Source organism: Orycteropus afer, unplaced genomic scaffold, assembly GCF_000298275.1.
Source record: "Orycteropus afer afer isolate SDZICR_OR568_19922 unplaced genomic scaffold, OryAfe1.0 scaffold00655, whole genome shotgun sequence".
NCBI lineage: Eukaryota > Metazoa > Chordata > Mammalia > Tubulidentata > Orycteropodidae > Orycteropus > Orycteropus afer.
The window spans coordinates 1,133,219-1,142,713 of NW_006922242.1; the positions used below are offsets into that span (position 1 = coordinate 1,133,219).

The 9,495-nt window shown below is 37.9% G+C and overlaps 1 protein-coding gene across 1 annotated transcript in view; it reads left to right on the forward strand.

The window, feature by feature from the left end:
* Positions 1 to 9,495, forward strand: part of NMT2 (N-myristoyltransferase 2) — a 116,708-nt gene that overhangs the window by 90,055 nt on the left and 17,158 nt on the right. Inside the window, exon 10 of the mRNA XM_042783093.1 lies at positions 6,614 to 6,784. Within this exon, the coding sequence (XP_042639027.1) occupies positions 6,614 to 6,784 (171 nt within the window). The remainder of the gene's footprint in view (positions 1 to 6,613; positions 6,785 to 9,495) is intronic.

Below are 9,495 nucleotides of genomic sequence, written 5' to 3' on the forward strand. Positions count from 1 at the left end.
TCTGTGTCTGTGTTAATTGGTTTCCCTTTTCTTTGTTGAAGAGGGTCTGTGCAATCCTTCTGCCTAGTCCGCCATCTTGCCCCGCCTCCCACATCTGGTTTCTTGACTGCTGCTTCTGTAAGTGTAGACTGTGGACAGTCTTCTGCTTTTATCATGATGTTGCTTATTGGTTCAGTTGTGACAGTTTTTGTTTTCTTTATGGTGAGGTGTAATCCATACTGAAGATTGTAGTCTTGATCTTATCAGTAAGTGCTTCAAATCATCTTTACTTTCAGCAAGCAAGGTTGTGTCATTTGCATGTTACAGGTTGTTAATGAGTCTTCCTCCAATCCTGATGTCACATTCTTCATATAGTCCAGCTTCTCGGATTATTTGCTTGGCATACAGATTGAATAAGTATGGTGAAAGGATACAGCCCTGATGCACACCCTTCCTGATTTTAAACCATACAGTATCCCTTTGTTCTTTTTGAATGACAGACAGTCTTTTGGTCTATGTACAGGTTCCTTTATGAGCACAATTAAGTATTCTGTAATTGCTATTCTTTGCAGTGTTATCCATAGTTTGTTATGATCCACACAGTTGTATGCCTTTACATAGTCAATATAACACAGGTAAACATCTTTCTGGTGTTCTGTGCTTTCAGCTAAGACCCATCTGACATCAGCAATGATAACCCTCATTCCATGTCCTCTTCTGAATCCAGCTTGCATTTCTGGAAGTTCCCTGTCAATATACACTGCAACTGTTCTTGTATTATCTTAAGCAAAATTTTACTTGTGTGTGATATTAATGATATTGTTGATAATCTCCACATTCTATTGGATAACCTTTCTTTGGATTGAATACAGCTATAGATCTCTTCCAGTCAGTGGGCAAGGTAGCTGTCTTCCACATTTTCTGGCATAGACAAGTAAGTACCTCCAGAGCTGCATGTTTGTTGAAACAACTCAATGGGTATTCCATCAGTTCCTGGAGCCTTGTTTTTCACTAGTTCCTTTCATGAGGCTTTGGTTTCTTCTTTCAATACATTTGATTCTTGATCATATGCTACCTTCTGAAATGACTGAATGTCTATCAATTCTTTTTGGCACAGTGACTCTGTGTATTCCTTCCATCTTTTGATGCCTCCTATAATGTTCAATATTTTGCCCATAGAATTCTACCGTATTGCAACTCAAGGCTTGAATTTTTTCTTCAGTTCTTTCAGCTTGAGAAATGCTGAGCATATTTCCTTTTGGTTTTCCAACTCCATGTCTTTGCACATTTCATTCTAATTCTTTACTTTGTCTTCTTGAGCTGCCTTTTGAAATCTTCTGTTCAGCTCTTTTATTTTAACATTTCTTCCTTTCACTTTTGCCTACTCTCTGTTCAAGAGCAAGTTTCAGAATCTCTTCTGACATCCATTTTAGTCTTTTCCTCCTTTTCTGTCTTTTTAGTGACTATTTGCTTTCTTCATGTGTGATGTTCTTGATGTCATCCACAAATTCGTCCGATCTTTACTCACTGGTGTTCAGTGCATCAAATCTGTTCTTTAGATAGTCTCCAAATTCAGGTGGGATAAACTCAAGGGTTATATTTTGCCTCTTGTGAACTTGTTTAAATTTCTTCAGTTTCTGCTTGAGATTTCATATGAGGAATTGATGGTCTTTTCCACAGTCAGCTCCTGGCTTTGTTTTGACTGATGATATTGAGCTTCTCCATTGCCTCTTTCTACAAATATAGCCAATTTGATTTCTGTGTATTCCATCTGGAGAAGTCCATGTGTATAGTTGCTGTTTATGTTGTTGAAGAAAGGTATTTGCAATGAGTAAGTTATTGGTCTTGCAAAATTCTGTCATGCAATCTCCTGTGTAATTTCTATCACCAGTGCCATATTTTCCCAGTACTGATGTTTTTTCTTCCTTGTTTCCAACTTTTACATTCTACTCACCAGCAATAATCAATAAACCATGATTGCATGTTTGATCAATTTCAGACTGTAGAGGTTGCTAAAAATCTTCAAGTTCTTCATCTTTTGCTTTGGTGGTTGATGCATAAATTTGAATAATGGTCATATTAACTGGTCTTCCTGTAGGTATATAGATATTATGCTATTATTGACAACATTGTACTTCAGGATAGATCTTGAGATGTTCTTTTTGATAATGAATGTAACACCATTCCTCTTGAATTTGTCATTCCTGGCATAGTAAACCATATGATTGTCTGATTCAGGATTCCAATACTAGTCCATTTCAGCTCACTAATGCCTAGTTTATAGATCTTTATGCGTTTCATTTAATTTTTGACAGCTTCCAATTTTCCTAGATTCATGCTTTGTACATTCCATGTTCTGATTATTAATGAATGTTTGCAGCTGTTTCTTCCAAGTTTGAGTCATGCTGCATCAGCAAATGAAGGTCCCTAAAGCTTTACTCCATCAGCATCATTAAGGTCAACTCTATTTTGAGGAGACAGCTCTTCCCCAGTCATATTCTGAGTGCCTTACATACAACCTCAGGTGCTCATCTTCTGGTACTTATCAGATAGTGCTTCACAGCTCTTCATAAAGTTTTCCAGTAATACATCAGACGGTGTTTTCATTGCTATTCATAAGGTGTTCAGTGACCAATTCTTTTTTTTTAATTGGGATTTGGGGAAAAGTTAACAGAGCAAATTCATTTTCCATACAGCAGTTCATATACATTTTGTTTCATGACATTGACTGCAGTTGCCCACAATGTAACAGGTCTCTTCCCACTTCCTCCCTGTAGTTACCCCTTCTGTGTGTCCTTCCCTCCCATGCACTCCCACCACCTGAGCTATCTCCCTGTGCAAATACTGCCCTTCTGTTCTCCCATGATTGATCACTCCAAGGAGTGTATCTATCTGATGTCAGTGTTCACCCCATATGCCTGCCTGTTGTTAGGCAGGAGTGAGTTCAGTTCTAGCCCTGAAGGGTAACGAGGGGCCATAGTCTCAGGGGTCTCACCAGGTTCTATCAGACCAGCAAACCTGGTTTTTTTTTTTTTTTTGGTGATTTTGAGTTTTGTTCCACATTGTTCTCTCACTCCATCCAGCATCTCCTGCCAGGATCCCCCTCCAGGTAGTTGACAGGGGTAGCTGGGCACCATCTAGTTCTTCTGGTCTCATGGTCATGTAGACTGAGGATCACATGGTCTACTAGTCCCTTGGACTATGTTTCCATGTGTCTTTGGTTTTCTTCATTCTTCTTTGCTCTGGATGAAGAGAGACCCATATTGCATCTACATGGCCACTTGCAAACTTTTAAGATCCCAGTGGCTACTCACCAAAGTAGGATGTAGAATAATGTTTTTGTGTAGAATGTTATGCCAATTGAACTTAATGTCCCCTGGGACCACGGTCCCAAGTCCATGGTCAAACTACTTGTTCCCTCATTGTAGCTGGCTGAGGCCTAGAAGCCACCATGGCCTTGCCCTGTGTCAGCTCTACTATAAACTCAGACATTCTTACAGCTCATACATGTAGAAACATTGTCTGGTAACTCTATACATGGTCATGGGCACACTCCTCCCTGCCTAGACATACCTGATCATTCAGCCTGTCCACCCATCTATCCACCCATAGATCAATGCTTGCCATCACTGGCAATATAGTACTATACACGCAGAAGGGTTGATCTTTGTTGTCTGTACTTCCTGTGTACTTCTCTGTGTCTTCCTCTTCCTCAGTGCCACCGTGTTGATCACTCACTTTTGGTACATTGTCAATGGCTAGTTCTTTCAGAAGTGGATGACCCCGTCCTTCTTCCCAGTCTGCCTTTGTCTGGAACCTCCACTGAAACCTGTCCACCATGGATTACCTTGCTAATATTTGAAATACCAGTTGCATAGCTTCCAGCCTCATAGCAACACACAAGCCACCTTAGTATGACAAACTAACAGATGAATAGTGGTTTCTGAAGATAGCAGCTACAATATGAGTGTTACATTTTTCAATTTATTTCATTCTTCTAGAGATTTTTTGGAGAGTATGTGACTTCATGTATTAGAAAGAAGCAAGTTTAGCCTCTGAGATACATAGGCCATTGTTAGCAAACTAAATGTTGTTCACGTGATTTCTGTGGCCTTATATTTGGAACAGATGCTATATCCTGATGTTCTCTTCTTCATTAATTCTTCTGTAAAAGCTTGATTGGCCTGCTTACAAATTAAAATTTGTAATTCTTTCTCTATTTGCTCATATTGTTTCAGTGAGTCTTCCTTGTCCAAATTCTACTACCCATTTTTTCTGACCTTTAGGTCTTTGAAGACCTAAAATAATGGTTCTGAAAATGTGGTCCAGGGACCTCTGGAAGTCCCTAGATCCTTGGGACTCATGAGATCAACACTATTTTTGTAATAACACTAAAACATTTGTATTTTTCACTTTGATTCTCTTATGAATGTACAATGACTTTTGAGAGTGTGTTGGGGTCCCAGGACCAAAACAAAATTGAGAATTATTGCTTTAAAGATGTCTCCTGGGCCAAAGGTATATTGATTTTAGTGATTTTACATTTTTTTAGTGAGTAAGCATTGTGCTCTAAAAGAATATTTTGCTTTAGAAAGAAGTTGACCAACTTTTTTTTCTCATTTCTGAATATTCTCTTGTAAGAGATATCATGTGTCCTGGTGCTTTCATTAATTAATCTAGTATCATTGAATGTTAATGAGTCAGTAACAGAAGAAAACATTTTGATACTGATAAAGGCTGTCTAAACTTAGTTAACATCTTCCTCATGGCAGAAAGAATTTTTTTTTTTTTAATGACTGCAGTATATATTTCATCTAATTTTGGTCTTCCTATTATCACTTAGAAAGACATGTTTTAGTTAACAGGATTTGGAAATCCCATAGGTTCTTATGACTTGCTGTAGAAATGCTACCAAATACTAAAAGTGGCTTAGGGAGAAAGAAACAAAAGAAAAATACAGTTTTATGCCTGGCTTGCACATAAAGTTAGGTTATAGAAGTGTCAGCATTGACAGTGATTTTTTTCCACATCCACAGGCATTACCTCACCTTCCTGGGTAAATGATTTTCATATAAAACACGGCAGTATTCATTCATTCACTCATTCAACAAATATTCAGGCTGTTACTGATATGCTTGCTCAAAGGTCTTGGATGGACGTTGGGACCTGGATATTTCTGAGGCTTTGAGATCCACAAAAAAGCTAAAAGCATTAAGTTATCTATTAAATGCTAAGGGCTTAAATTCTCTTGAGTTTAGATAATTAGACTATTTTAGGGTACATTACTATATCTTTATAGATTACGTAAATCACAATTGAGTAGCACATAATAAACACTCAGCTTTGAATTTCTGGGTCTAAGTACAAAGCATCCATCGTCACGTCTCCCCTCAGACTCCCCTAATCAATAATCAATCGGCTGTCTTTGTCACTGAGTCAGAAACCTCAGCACAGGACTAAAAGGAACCAATTGCAGTTGATCAGAACTGATACTCAAGAAACAAACCTGTTTTCTGCTTTGGGATTCTGCCCTATTTTTAGTCTAGGGCCATGTAGGAATTGTAATGATCTAAATCTACAGGCAGTTTTTTTAGTTTGAAATGTCTAGAAATAATCTAGGGCAGAAAAGGAAGAGTGGCAATAAAAGACAGGTTAGTCATTTCAAAATTTATCCAGTATATCTCCAAGGAAAAAATAAAAAGTTTATTGAAAAAATAAAATGGTATTTCTAAGTTTGTGTGTGTGTGTGTGTGTGTGTATGCACAAAAAAACAACCAGAATTACAACTAGAATCGGTTTCCTTACTTTTTAGGCACAAGTACGCTGAGGTCAGTCCTAGAAAGCCAAGTGATGATGTCTAGAGATTCCTTGAAGACAAGCAATTGAACAAATTCAAATGGAGATCTGTCCTGGCCTTTTTTTATTCCTGCAGCCTAATTTAAAAATTGTGGAGCACTGGAGTGGTGGATTCAAATGCTTACCCCAAATAAGTTAGGATGACCTTTTAAGCAAAAGATAGGCATTAGAGGCCTTGGCATCCTTTAGCTTTTAGAAAATATTTGGCTAGGAAAAGGTTTGTCTTCCCATCCTGACAGATATGATTTACTTTTATGTCATTTTTGTTGCTTAGGAGAACAAAATCACTACATCCTTTTCATGGGATATGTCATTAAAAAAAAAAAAAAAATCTTACCTGTGCATTCAACTAACTGCTTTCAAAATGTCAGACTTAGCAATTTTAAAACATGATACTGCAGCACACATGCTATGTTTGTTTTGTCCTGTCATGTAGATTATTAAAATTCTTGGCATCAGTAATATATACAGATCAACTTGTAGTGAGCATTCCCTTTGATTTTCTTTGGTTCATTGGTAATACTGATCAAAGACCTTCACACAGAGATAAGATTGATACACTGTCTAGCATATATTCTAACCAATGCTTCTCAAACTTGAATGTGTATAAGAATCACCAAGGGATCTCGTTAAACTGCAGGTCTGATTCAGTAGGCCTGGGGTTGGTCCTGGGCTGTGCCTCTCTGACAAACTGTGCTACTGGTCTGCAGACCACACTTTGAGTAATTGTACTCTTACATTTAAACTTCTGAATTTGTTTTGTTTTCACTCTAACAAGGTTACAAAGACTTCAGGTTTGAGGCCAATGGAACCAAAAGATGTCAGAGCAGTTCGAGAATTAATCAACAGTTACCTGAAGCAGTTTCATCTAGCCCCAGTGATGGATGAAGAGGAAGTAGCCCACTGGTTTCTCCCCCAGGAACATATTATCGACACGTTTGTAGTGGAGGTAAAGATAAGGTGTTAAGATAGTTCAGGGAAGTGTGAAAATACTGTACAATTCTCTTTTTCTAGGAAGATCATATCCTGTCCATTTCTTTTTCTTCATGGTTTATTGCCTTTATACCTGATTTCTGTCCATCCTGATACAGCCAGATTTTCTTCTGACAGTTTCCATTCCTGGATAAGAGCAGAGTTTTACTACTTGTTAATGAGAAATCAGGATTCTTTACTGTTGTTACCTGTGTTATTGATTGCCTTTCTTATTTTTGAAAATAGGTAATTGGGAGGATTTCATCAGCTATGGAGAAATCCCAGATTTATTGCTTTTCTGAAATTGGGTAGAACAGAATTGTCTTCAGTTGAGATGGCATTGTTCAACTTTGTTAGCGCAGATCTCATTCATTAGCTCCCTCTCTATCCTGGGAAGGAAGGAAAAGGAAGAGTCTAGATTTTTTGAGTATTGGTTAGATTAATTTAGCATAGTGGCTTTTAAACATATTCTTTAAAAGCTTGAACTTTGGTGTTCAAATGACGCCTTACTTGGAAGCTCTTTTGGTTGAAATGGGATGGGTTGAGAAGTTAGAGTTTAATCTGGTAAATGCCCGGAGGGCAGAAGAGAGCCAGGAAGTCCTCCAGGAATCTACTATAAGGGTCCATTCACCATTCATTTCTAAGCATTGAGATGGAAGTGTATACTCAGCACTGTCAACTGTTCTCTGAAGTAGGATGAATTAAGGTAGTAATGGTAAGAGTGAGCAGTGTGAATTCAAAGGACATTTCTGAACAACAATTAAGCAGTCTTTGTTTCTAAATTGCTATTTCTAAAACAATGCTAGAGTAGACATCTTTGTACACAAATCTTTATGCATGTGTGTAAGTTTCTTCAAGGCAGCAGCTCCTAAAACTTTTTGATCTCGGGTCTTCTTTACTTTCTTGAGAATTATTAAAGATTTTATTTACCATATTCAAAATTAAAACAAAAATTTTAGAAGATTTATTATTTTATTTAATAACAGTATACCCATAATAAATCCATCCTATGTTACCTAAATAACATTTTTTTAAATTGTGATAAAAATGTATGTGCAAAACAAAACACTGTACAATTCAGTGATACTGATGACATTCTTGAAGGGGTACAACCATTCTCCCTGACCTCTTCCAAATTATTCTACCACTGTTAACATAAACTCAGTACCCTCTAAGCAGACCCCACTCCCCTTTCTCCCTCCATCCCACCTCTGGTGACTAGTAATAATCTTTAGTTTTACATATTTGTTTATTTCATATACATGAGATCATATAGTATTTGTCCATTTGTAACTGACTTATTTCACATAGCATGATGTTGTCAAGATTTATCCATGTTGTGGCGTGCATCAGGACTTGATTTATGTTTATGGCTGAGTAGTTGTTACAGATTGAATTGTGTTCTCAAAAAATATGTGTTATAAATCCTAACCTCTATGACTGTGGTTATAATCCCATTTAGGAATTGGTTGTCTTTGTTATGTTAATGTGATAGGATTAGTATTGAGGTATGTCTTAAATCAATCTTCTGGAGATATAAAAGAGTTTAAACAAGTGAGAGAAGCAGAAATGGGAGAAAATAGATGCCATGCCACATGAAGATCACCAATGAGGACATTCTTCCAGAGCTGACAGAGAGAGAAAGCCTTCCCCTAGAGCTCGCACCCTGAATCTGGATTTCTACCCTCCTAGAGTATAAGAGGGAGCTCTGGTAGCATAGTGGCTAAGACACTTGCCTGCTAACCAGATGGCTGGCGGTTCAAACCTACCAGCCACTCCTCGGAAGGAAGGTTGGGCAATCCTACTTCCGTAGTGATACTGCCTCGGAAACCCAAGGAGGGGTCGCTATGAGTCGGGGCTGACTCCACGGCACATAACAACAACAACAACAACAAAGACTATAAGAATATAAATTTCTGTTTGTTAAATCCACCCACTTGTGATATTTCCATTATAGTATCACTAGATAACTAGGATGGTAGTATTCCATTGTTTATTGTTTATCCATTCATCTATTGATGGACAATTCAGTTGTTTCCACCTTTTGGCTGTTGTGAAAAGTGCTTCAATGAATATCGGTGTATAGGTTTCTGTTTGCATTCTGTCCTTCGGTTCCTTAGGATTGGGATTCCTGGGTCATATATTCAGCTTTTTGAGAAACTGCCACACTGTTTTCCACAGTGGCTGTACCATTTTACATTTCCACCAGCAATGGCTGAAGGTTCCAGTTTCTCCATACTTTACCAACACTATTAATACCAACACCTATTACTTTCTGTTTTTCTATCATTGCCATTCTAATGGGGTGAGATGATACCTTGTTGTAGTTTTGATTTGTATCTCTCTAATGATTAATATCTTTTCATGTGCTTATTGTCTTTTTTTTTTTAAATTGCGATATGAGTGAAAATTTATAGAGCAAATTCACTTTCCATACAGCAGTTCACATATATTTTGTCTCATGACATTGACCACAATTTACACAATGCAATAGCTCCCCTCCCACTTCCTCCCCATAGTTACCTCTTCCTTGTATCCATCCCTCCGTGCACTCCTGCCCCCTGAGCTGTCTCCCTGTGCATAGGCAGCCCTTCTTTCTCCCATGATTGTTCTTTCCAAGGAGTGTATCTACTTGAGGTAAATGTTCAGCTTATATGCCTGTCTTTTGTTTGGCTGGAAGCCACAGGT